At 39.3% G+C, this 11,349-nt stretch overlaps 3 protein-coding genes across 7 annotated transcripts in view; 1 reads left to right on the top strand and 2 right to left on the bottom strand.

Annotated features, from left to right (window-relative positions):
• The window catches only part of LOC123980507 (hepatoma-derived growth factor-related protein 2-like), a 10,781-nt gene extending 8,465 nt beyond the window's left edge, over positions 1-2,316 (bottom strand). For 3 of the 4 annotated variants that reach the window (XR_006827514.1, XM_046064923.1, XM_046064925.1), the window contains exons 1-6: positions 2,222-2,299; positions 2,011-2,116; positions 1,816-1,915; positions 1,603-1,718; positions 1,340-1,410; positions 1,135-1,263 (exon numbers count right to left, since the gene is read on the bottom strand). Coding sequence is in view for 3 of the 4 variants with exons in the window: in XM_046064923.1 (XP_045920879.1) it covers positions 1,135-1,263; positions 1,340-1,410; positions 1,603-1,718; positions 1,816-1,915; positions 2,011-2,071 (477 nt within the window). In the remaining variant the exon portion in view is untranslated. Of the gene's footprint in view, positions 1-1,134; positions 1,264-1,339; positions 1,411-1,602; positions 1,719-1,815; positions 1,916-2,010 lie in introns of all 4 variants that reach the window. The other variant, XM_046064924.1, reaches the window with a different exon arrangement.
• A 693-nt stretch (positions 2,317-3,009) lies between these two features.
• On the bottom strand, positions 3,010-4,385 carry zgc:194655 (uncharacterized protein LOC794380 homolog). The gene is made up of 2 exons (XM_046064935.1): positions 4,132-4,385; positions 3,010-3,274 (listed from the first exon to the last, which is right to left on the bottom strand). The coding sequence occupies exons 1-2, from the start codon at positions 4,274-4,276 to the stop codon at positions 3,141-3,143; spliced, it is 279 nt and encodes a 92-aa protein (XP_045920891.1). The 5' UTR covers positions 4,277-4,385; the 3' UTR covers positions 3,010-3,140.
• A 558-nt stretch (positions 4,386-4,943) lies between these two features.
• Positions 4,944-8,715, top strand: si:ch211-212k18.15 (probable E3 ubiquitin-protein ligase ARI5). 2 transcript variants are annotated; one of them, XM_046064930.1, is made up of 4 exons: positions 4,944-5,180; positions 5,557-5,657; positions 6,616-6,789; positions 7,964-8,715. In XM_046064930.1, the coding sequence occupies exons 1-4, from the start codon at positions 5,090-5,092 to the stop codon at positions 8,417-8,419; spliced, it is 822 nt and encodes a 273-aa protein (XP_045920886.1). In that variant the 5' UTR covers positions 4,944-5,089; the 3' UTR covers positions 8,420-8,715. The 2 variants fall into 2 exon arrangements, with proteins under 2 accessions (XP_045920886.1, XP_045920887.1); XM_046064931.1 differs by having other exon boundaries at positions 5,134-5,197.
• Positions 8,716-11,349: the final 2,634 nt, after the last annotated feature.

Here is an 11,349-nt window from a genome sequence, read left to right as displayed (position 1 = left end):
ACCATCTGGTGACCTGGTGCAGCCAGAACAGTCTGGAGCTCAACGCTCTGAAGACCGTGGAGATGGTCGTGGACTTCAGAAAGAGCCCAGCCCCACCCTCCCCCATCATCCTGTGTGACTCCTCGGTCACCACTGTGGACTCCTTCCACTTCCTGGGCACCATCATCTCCCAGGACCCCAAGTGGGAGCTGAACATCACCTCCCTCACCAAGAAGGCCCAGCAGAGGATGTACTTCCTGCGGCAGCTGAAGAAGTTCAGCCTGCCAAAGACAATGATGGTGCACTTCTACACCGCCATCAATGAGTCCATCACCTACTCCATCACCATCTGGTACGCTGCTGCCACTGCCAGGGACAAGGGCAGGCTGCAGCGCATCATTCGCTCTGCAGAGAAAGGTGATTGGCTGCAATCTTCCTTCTCTTCTGGACCTGTACTCCTCCAGGACTCTGAGGCGAGCAGGAAAGATTGCAGCTGATCCCTCCCACCCCGGACACAAACTGTTTCAGACTCTCCCCTCTGGCAGGAGGCTACAGTCAATTAGGACCAAAACCTCTTGCCACAAAAACAGCTTCTTCCCGTCTGCAGGTAGACTCATCAACAAGGTCCCCCACTGACACTCCCCCTTTGCAAATAATACAAATGTCTCTGCACATGTAAATACTGTTCCATTTCATATCATGCACAAACCCGGCACATTGCACATATTTGTTGTTAATTGTTAATCTTTGTTGTTGTATATTTTTTTATTGTCAATTTATATATTTCGTTGCAATACGCACAACACAAACCCAGAATAATTGCACATGTAAATTTCTGCGACGTTGTTCTTTCTCTGCAAATAGTTGTACTATTTTTCTCTATTCTTTTTAATATTCTTATATAACTGCATCATCTATTCCATATTTATATATTTCTACATTTATTTATGTTGACTGTATGTTTGTCTACGTGTAGCACCTTATCACCACAGCAAATTCCTCATATGTGTTAAACACTACTTGGCAATAAAGCTCCTTCTGATTCTGATTCTTATTCTGATGAGGTCTCTGACTAAATGCAAGTTGTATATTTAGTTTACTATAAATCGCCTGTCAGAAAAATGCTTTAAAGTTTGCAGGTTGTTGGATTCTTACCACACTGTAGTCTTCTTTACCGCAGGAATCCATTAATGCAAGAGGAAGATGCCAAAATCTCTCATCGTTGTCTTTCTCTGTACGACATTGAGAACAAATGTTCTTGTATGTCAGCAGCCCGTGGAAGATCTAAAAGCACAAAAACACAGACGATCATAAACAAGTATTTTTATTTAATGTACAGATTTGATATTGATGTCTTTACCTGCGACGCCTCAGGACTGGTCAGTCTTAAAATCTTCTCAATGTACTCAGCAGCATCACGCTGTTCATACACTGAAGGGAGAAGAGCAGAAATCTGTGTGTATTTCTCAAATAAAGGTCAACATTGACTTTGGGTTAACTCAGAAACTGTGGAGCTTAAATGACTATGTTAAAACACACTTTTAGTGCACCAGATGCAGATCTAAATCACACATAAGATATTTAAACAGGCTTTGTTGTTCTGTATGCTAACACATACTGTACCTCTGTCGATGCCCAGTGTCTTTGTGATATTATTGGTGTATGCTTTATGTCCTATTAAGTCTTTAAACAATTGTTTAAGATGATGATCAATAGGGCCAGGAGTTTCATTGGTGTGCCTGAACAAAGATAAGACATAAGACATAAAAAGGTGCAGCCTCTACAAAATTTAAAAGCATTAGTCTATATGTCATGAAGTTGAACTTTGAAACAAACCTTTCCACAGCTTCTCTGAAGTCTTTGGTCATGAACAGCACCTGCAGCACACTGTTCAGGTAACATGTTGCTCCTTGGTTTATCAAACCGTGGTACTTTGCTGTTGGGAGGAGAATATTAATATATTAATAATAATATTAATAGCCCAATTCTTGAAATTTGTTTGAATAATTTTACCGTGGGGAATATTCTTACCTGGAGGGGGAAAAGACCTTTTGTAGAATAACTGTGGACCATTTTCCAAGAAAAAACTCATTTTTATTCCTATTTGCTGTTTATTAGTCCACTTCTACGCTGCTGTCTGTCAGTTTACAATCAAGTATTAGCTTTTGACAATCAAATGGGGAAGGACGTTAGTCGCTTATATTTTGAAAACAAACACAAATGCAGAAATATACGAGCCTACCTTCAGTTATAAGATTCACAGAAAAACAAATGCTTCTCTCATATTGTCGACGAACACGAACAGATCTCTCTCCCTCTCAGCCAAGGGCACACTTTCTCTTTCACTTACCTGCTGGAATGCAGCATTCAGGGTGTGTCGGGAAATATGGACTTTTATTGACAGACTGCTCACGTGACTTGCTAGGAAATGTTAGGCTATATTATTGCGCAAACAACCTTTTAATTCTCCCGTTGTAAAATTAATCACTAATCGAACCGAAAAGCGTCTTTTGTGTCTTTCCTCTCAGATTCACAGGAGGACAAAAATCTGCAGCAGCTGGAAGACACACAATTATTTTTTATAGGGTTAGAAATGGCATATATCCTTTTTCTGAATCATAGATAGAAGCATATACCATATCCATAACCACCTTAACTTTTTGCATGGCACAGAATCCCTAGGCACACCACATCAAGTGAATTTTGATATTTATGGAAACATATTTACACACCCATATAGGCCATTATTGATGTATTGAATTCTCAACTTAATGTGATTAAACTTATCAAACTTAAGATTTAAGCAACTGATTTTACTCATGGGATGATTTCAATTCTTTATTTTGATGTAGTGTTCTGGCACGGACCCATGGTGGACCCTGTTCATCACTTAGAGAACCTGAAATTTCTATGACATGCATTATTGGTCAGAAAACATCAATTAGATTTTCTGAGTGCATGTGATACCCTGTTGATGTGGCTTTAGTGTAGACCTCCCAATATCTGCACTTAAACAAAGATGAGGCATTAAAGAGTTTACTTGTCTTTATTTTGTACAATGAGATTTTAGATTCACCATGAGAATATTAAAGGATTTGTCAACAGTGACGTCAAGAGCTGTTATATGAAGTGGCAGCAGCAGCAGTAGGAGATGCTCTCTGTCAAGCGGTCAGTCCTCCAGGAACCCTCAGCACCATGTGGATGACGGACATGTGCTGAATTCCGAAATCAGACAGCAGCTCATCGTCTCCATCCAACATTTTATCTGTGAAGATGAGCCGCAGATTGTCCTGTCCTATACACACAAAGAGAAAGACAGCAATGAACATAATCATTGTCACTCAAGCACAAAGAGATAGCCTATATCACTAAAAATGTAAGTTTACTTTCATTTACATTCTTGGCCTTGCAACTATGCCCCTGGACTGGGAATCTGTTTCTTCTCAGCTGGTTGAAGGCTTTAAAATAGGGATGGTGGGAATTGCAGGTCTGAACCTCTGATTCAGCAGTGATTTGATGGTTGAAAGACTCTTTTGTTAAGTTTTCTATATATATCTACTGCTGTTCCAGCAATAGCCTATTTCAATGACATGTAGACCTCTAAAACTTTATTTGTTTGAGTGTTTTTATTTTGTGCTACTTCATAGGCCTACTTGTACTTCATGCTTGAGGGAAATATTGTAATTTTCACTCCATTTATCAGACAGTTGTAGTTACTTGTTAAGATTTTAATCACAAACATCAGCTTATAAAATATAATGCATTTCTATTTGTTTCAATTTAAAGTAGCTTTATCAACCAAAGGTATATATGGTATCACCATATGTAAAAGCATCAACAATAACAGGCTGAGCCAATAATATAATAGCTAGAGCTAATAACACTCTAAAAGGAGCTGTGCTGCTTTTGATCCTTTAAATACGCCTGCACTTATAGACTACTTGAGTAAACACTAGTGTTACAACTACGTTTCCTTAAGAAAACAATCAACTACAAGGACACTCGTTTCATGGAAAAGAAACGTGGGATATTCTGCTGATAGACAACGAAAAATCAAACTAAAAGGCTACAGTCAGCTTAATCCCTCGGCTAAATCATGTAACTTCACTGTTATCGACGTCAGATGGCCACAAGTTCAATTATGATTCCTACCTGCGTTCTCGGGAAGTCTCTGCCCTATCTTTTCCTTCAGCTGCATTACTGTCATGCTCTTCATCTGATCCTCCGTGTTGCACAGGTCGATTGTCGTCTTCTCCCCCCTTAGCCCATTCAACACGACCTGGTAGAGTTTTCCCATTGTGTGATGTTTTTGTGCGAGTTGCTGCGCTGCTTTCAGTTCTGGAGAGATAATGCTAGCCTACTTCAGGATGTTGTTTAAGCTTATCACTTCTGTCAAAGCATAGGTCTGACGTAAGAGACAGACTAAGGATGCTTTCAGTTTCTCATTTAAACCTATTATTATTATTATTATTATTAGTATCCTATTATTGTTATTAGGATTATTGTTGTTGTGCCTTGCCTCTGGTGCATTCAGCGACAAACAGTTTTAAAATATAAAGACAAAGTAATTTTTTTTCTGTCACTGTATGCAGTGTTGTTTTGTTTATCTGTAACTTTACTGATAGAAGGCTACAGAAATACAACCATTTATTGTGCCTCTGCATTTTAATGTCAGTATAGTAGCCTAAAACCACAACTGTGTGAATACATTAGTAGCCTACTTTATTCAATTTCTCAATCTTTTGACAAACTGAAATCACCTGATATCACATCATGATTGCCATATTAAAAGCTGCTCTAAACAAACCCATTCATGTCGTAGTGTAAAAAGTCATTTTTAATGTGATCACAATAGTTAATACCAACAATAATTAATATATAACTAAGAAATTGTTGGGGGTTTCCAGATCGGCATCCTACATTCACGTGACTTCTTGTAATTACCAGGGTGAAACTGGAAGTAAAAAACAAAACAAAAAACCAAACAAGATATCTTGGTGAGTCAGTGAAGGTGACACAACAGGCAGCTTCTGCGCTCACCGCTCACTTTCCGAGGTCAGACAGAGAAGAAGTTTGTCGACGAAGAAGAGAGGAGCTGATCTGAAAGAAAATGACAACACACGGTCACGAAGAGAAAAGATATGACCCCAAAGACACGACTCTGAAGTTTGTCAACAGACCGGATGATCTGGATCCACTACGTAAGCACAAAAAAATGGTTAGGATAAATCGCACTGTGCAAAATCTCCTTAATGAAGTAGCCTAACCTTAAGAACCTGTAGTAGGCCTAACCTAAATCAAAGGAATTGCATGTATTCAATGTTTATTGTCTATGTAAGAAACAGATGGAGACGTGAGACTTTATGTTCTTACATTTTGTGTAAAAGAAGTCAGGTGAAGGCGTTTTGGATGTGCAGTATATGTGACTGATGCTGAGTTCAGTGTCTGCTCTTGTTGTTTTTCTCTTCTCTCTTGTTTTTTTGTATTATTCTTTACACTTGTTAAATCACTTTGTAACTTGTTTTTGAAAAGTGCTCTACAAATAAGGATTATTATTATTGTTGTTGTGCTCCTCAGCTCCAGAGGAAGGAGACAAGTGTCTCCGAGCAGAGATGTCCTGCGGTCATGCCGTCACTCCAGAGTCTCTCACTGGGTGGTGTCGCAGCCTGCTGGATCAGGTAGGCCTACTTTAGCGTCCTTTTAATTTACAGAGGACAAAGGTGTTTCTACTCCATGTTTGGTTAGGTGCCAACCTGTCTATAAGAATGACTTTCCTTTTGTTTTTGGATTTTGTGGCTCTTCTTCTTGCCTGTGAGTCAGAAACTTATAAAGCTATATTTCACATTTTGACACACATATTCCTTTAGCAATTCCCTAGCAAATGCGCACTGACTTCCTCCTGCAGAGGCTACATATCATTTATTTAAAAGTTGATTTATTTTTCTTTCATTCTTGACACTTAAGAAGTGGAAACAGACCATACATCTCAGCAGTGCATATTATGCTGATTTATTATTTATTAGTAGTTAAACATTTCTTAGTGTCTATTTATAAAAATCAAGTGTGAAACGGGCCACTTTTAGTGATGAACCTATACAGAAGTATCACCCAAATTTGCAGCTCCCTCTGGTTTAATGAGGCTTCATAGTGAGTTTAGCTGCATGCCTGTTGTTTTACTGTTTTTTTTCACTCTCACCGCTCGCATAATGCTATTTTTCAGCCACACCAGGCAGCTGGTTCAGAGAAAAGCTCTAAAAACAACACTACCTGCTCATTTGGCAACTAGCTGTTGAACACAGTGGAGTATTTAGCAGCTAAAAAGCTAGATATTTCCCTCAGGAGTTGGTGGAGACCAAACCAGAGCTAAAAGAGAGTGAATACTAGACTTACATTCATGAGGTGGACACAAACACAACTCATGAATAATGTTGCTTTGTAACTGCTGGATGTGTAAATAAGCAAATGTTAAGTTAATTTCAACTTAAAAGTTGATGATATATCAATATATTTAGAGCTTGTTAACGCTGCCTGCAAGAGGCCAAGAAATCAGTTATGGCAGGTGTGCTCTACTCCCTGTCATCCTGGTTCACTGAATTTTCATCTGCAACATAACATAATCTATTCTTTTATTTTCAGGGCCAGTACACATTTAAGTGCCCTGCTTTAAAGAATGACACCTTGCAAAAGTGTGATGCAGTGTGGTCTTATCAAGAGGTGCGCAGGCTGGCAGTGTTGACAGTTGAAGAGATGAAGTACTTTGAAGAGAACATCGCCCGTCTGGCTGCCACCAAATACTGTGAATTCAAAACAGTAAGTGTCCCATTGCTGTCGCTATCTCGCAAAAATATTACAGACTGGTTTAGTTTTGGGTTCATCAGAGATTATCTGTTTATACAACATCCATCAATCATGCAGATAACGGAAATATCTTAAAGCAGTCTTTTTGGGCATATACTTATTTAGGTTACTGTATTGCAGCAAATTTGATGCGAAGACTGATAGGGCCTACAACTCTGCATTGTGAATATTTAGCAAGAGCCAGCAGACGGTTAGTTTGGCTTAGCTCAGTGACAGGAAATGACAAGCCTTGCTGCAAATTTCCAAATTTTACTATGGCAAAGGCATGACCCACCCTGCCTCTGATGGGTCCTTGCAGCATGTTTTTGCTGTTCTGCTCTCTTCCAGCCTGGTATCACCATATAGCGTACGAATAACATGGCGTCCAATATCTTAAGTAATTCCGCATGCCAGATTTTGACAATTAGTCTACTGTCTTATATTGTGCAGAAACAGCGTAGCATTTTACACCAACTGTCACAGGGAGAAGCCCAGGTGTAGGATATGAATAACAAAAAAAGTCAGAGTGAAGAGGTGGTGGAGGTGGATGGGGGTCCAATACAATTAGACCCTACAGTAATACAAAAGTTAAAAATAAATATGCATTGAAGTCAATGAAAAACCTCACACCGCTTCTAATACATGAGACATAAAAAAAACATGAAAAACTGTGCTTGTTTCAATGCAAAATATTTTTTGTCATCCTCCACAATTAGGTTGCTATGTATGATAGGAACAAATGGACTGCATTTCAGCAACAGCAGAACAGCAAAAATTGTCTGTGTGAGGGCTAAGTGAGAAATGTTTGCACTGACTCTGCATAAAGATGGACGACATGTCAGCTCCACAAAGAAGAAGCCAAAATATCCTGATTGTTCCCAGGTGGCTGGCTGCAGTATAAGACCCTGCCCCTCCATGTAACCATGGCAGCACTTTATCCAGATATACTTTGTGTAGTGGCGATTCATCCGAAAAACAGTACTGTACGTAAAACAGAGCAAAATAGCATGTTTTCATATTTAATCATTTGTTCTTGGACAGACTCAACAAACAAAATACAAAATATTAATAGTAGAACTTCAGTTTCTCTTGAAGAGAGCAAGATGTTGAACTATTCCTTAATTTTTTCTTATGTCCTTTACAACAGTGTCCCGGATGCAAATCCAATGTGGAGAGAGAGGACCTGACTAACCTCAGCGTGCGGTGCACAATCTGCACATCAGACAGGAATAAAGTTTACGAGTTCTGCTGGCAGTGTCTGAAGGTGTGGAAAGGTAGTGCTCCACGCTCTGACCGCTGCGATAATGACGGCTGCATTAACCATGACCTTGAGCTTCTCAAGAACTGCAAGACCACCACCCTCCATCAGGTGCAGGGGGTCGACACGTGTCCCTCCATCCGGGCCTGTCCCACCTGTGGTCAGATGGTGGAGCACGACAAAACAGGCTGTAAGAACATCATCTGTCCTCGCTGTCAGGTCGAGTTCTGCTTTGTGTGTCTGAAGCTCACTCCTGAGTGCCTGAACACGAGCTCTTACTTCATCCCTTGCAGTGATGGTGTGGCTCCCAGACAAACCTTCATACCTGTGTGGCACAGAGACTAAGAGGGGATCTGCAAACATATTCACTACTCATGCTGTAGCTTGCAGCCTTCTTCTGTCACAATATACTTAACTTTTACTGATTTCATTGTAAGATTATCTTTGCAATTGAAGCCAGCAGTGAGGCTTATATACTTCATGCACTGTTTGAGCCTTAAAGTAGTATTTTCTGAGATTGTTGTATACGGTAATGCATTGTTTTTAATATCTGCCAGTTATGGCTGCTCCCAATTGATCTCTGCTCAATATTAGTCAATCATTGATAAGTGCTTTACTTAATAAAAAGAAGTTTCCCTTTACATGCATGCAAATTGTCTATTTCTATGACAGTGACATGACAGCAAAATAGTTGCATTTGTCAACATGAGAGTCTAAACATCAAATTCATGTTTTATATATATTCATGTAGTGTAGCTGAAAATGTATCTGTTATTCAGAACAATACCTGGTACGGAAACATCTTTGCAGAGGCCCAAGAGGAGCTGTAGCACCCTCTATAGGTCAATCCCCAAATAACACTGAACAGCGATGACATGTCTTTTAAAGGTTCAGTGTGTAAGTTCTAGTGACATCTAGTGGTCAGCCAAGTGAGTAGTATAGCTACCGCACCTGAGACAGGACAAAGATGTGATCTATGAGATAAAAGAGATTGCCAGTCAAGAAATTAGGTTTCTTTTAGATATATTAGAAATTATATAAATTATGTAAAAACAAATGTTTTTTTTATATTATTGTTACTTTTTCATTAATAACAGCCACATGAAGAAATGAAGTGCTACATGATGTCTCATACTCCTGTAATACAGTATTTTACATCTTGGGAGGGTTGGCTCATCTGGACTAACATAACAAAGTAAATAAAGAACATCTCAAACACTATCAGATCGAGTGCATCAAGTATGACCACTGACAGATACCAGGACAATGTAAGCCTCACTGTTTCTGCACCACAGCCCATTATAAACCACATAATACATGAAGTTTACAAAGGCATTGGCTGGGGAGAATCAAGGCTCCTCTCACTTTGCTTAAGTAGATAAGCAATCTGCTAATATTACCAAAATGTCTTTTTAATTTTTTTAAATACAACAGAAACACAAAGCGATACTGCCGTCCATAATTTCAGCTTGTGGTAAAATGGTGCAACATTTTAATGGGCATTTAGCATGTGAAAGTACAAATTACATATTTGTGTGCACAGTGGGAAGCAATATCCAATAACATTTTTTAACGCAAATTCGGAAAGTATTCATTATTGGTCACTTGATAGGCACATGGTCTTGTTATATATCACCATTAGCAGTAAAAAGAAATACATGTTTTCCACCAGGGCAGTAAAATGTGAAGTTTAGCTGCTGATTCATTACCAATAATATTAGTCAGCTGTTTGTCTCACGAAGGTAACAGCACATTTCTGTCCACATAACAAAGCCATAACAGAGGCTGGAGAAAAACTACATGAAGTTACAATCCAACTACATATTTTTTCTACTAGAGCAGTAAAAGTTTAGCTGCTGAACTGAGTTCCTTTATTGCCAATTACTGATCAGTTGATTCTCACAAAGGTAACATACAAAGCCAAAACAGAGCGCTGGAGAGAGAGAGAGTCACTACATGAAATGAATCATAGAAAACTAACATAACACCAAAAGATAACATAACACCACAGCGCTGGAGAATAAACCAATTCAACTAACAATAAACGTTTTTGTACCAGTCAGTAAAAGTTCAGCTGGCTGATTCTTCTATGCTCTAAGCTAACGTTACGGTTTTATTGCCAATTAACATTACTGATCAGCTGATTGTCTCGCCAACATAACCGGCAAACCCAAACCACAGGCTGGAGAATAAGTAGGCGCCATGAAATTAATCCATATTTCACACCACTGACAGGGGAAACACGTCACGGCTCTCTGTGATTGTGGCCAGCTTCTAGCTAAAGCTCTCAAACAAAGTTAATTACCTGTCCAGCAGAAAACATACAACTTCAGCACCGCTTTGAAACCATCTGTCCCACATTAACGTTATAGACTTCCATCTCGGAAAAGCCACAATTTCTGTAGTCAGCTGTTTGTCCCGACTCCGTCTAGCTGTCTCGTGCTAAATTACATTATTCATTTAGCTGACACTTTTATCCAAAGTGACTTACAATTGCTATGCATGTCAGAGGTCACACACCTCTGGAACAACTAGTGGTTAAGACACATTGTTAGTTAACCACTAACAATGGTGGATGTCCCAAAGTGGGAATCGAACCCAGGTCTCCTACACCAAAGGTAAGCATCTTATCTATGCGTCATCACCACACGTGTGCTCCTTCGGTTGTCCAAATGTCACTTCTCTTCTTACTTCTGATGAACCAGAAGACTAATTGGAGACTGTATATTACTATTATTATTCCCTCTTCTTCTTCTTTATACGTATTCAATGTAGTGAGGGGCGTCTATACTACCGGAATTATGCAGGCAGAAGAAGAACGCCGTGATGACGAAATGCGCTCTGTAGCGTTGTTTTTTTTGTCGGCTACGGTAGAAACATGAGACAAAATACAGCGACCTCCACAGCAGGGGGTGCACGCGGTTATGTAGATATAAATGTCTCATTCTAAGGTAATAAAAACATTATGTAAGGTCTTTACACACCACTGAAAACATAGTTATGGATCTTATATTGCATTTAATAGATCCTCAGAAATATTACACACTGGACCTTTAAGACTGGGAAAGCAGTGGACCCCCACAACATTTTCATAGGGGTGGCCAAATGGGGCCACTAACTTTTATTATTGGCCAAATATGGCCACCCCTATGAAGAAGTTGTTGTTGTTATTATTATTATTAGAAAATAGAATGGCAATGATTTAACCAGAAACTAAGAAAAATATCAAATCGTGGAAGGTTCCAACAAAAGTTGTTTAGTTGGTAGTGAGGAAA

Source organism: Micropterus dolomieu, linkage group LG12 (genome assembly GCF_021292245.1).
Source record: "Micropterus dolomieu isolate WLL.071019.BEF.003 ecotype Adirondacks linkage group LG12, ASM2129224v1, whole genome shotgun sequence".
NCBI lineage: Eukaryota > Metazoa > Chordata > Actinopteri > Centrarchiformes > Centrarchidae > Micropterus > Micropterus dolomieu.
Note: the sequence above shows the minus strand (reverse complement) of the source record. Positions and strands in the feature narration are given on the sequence as shown.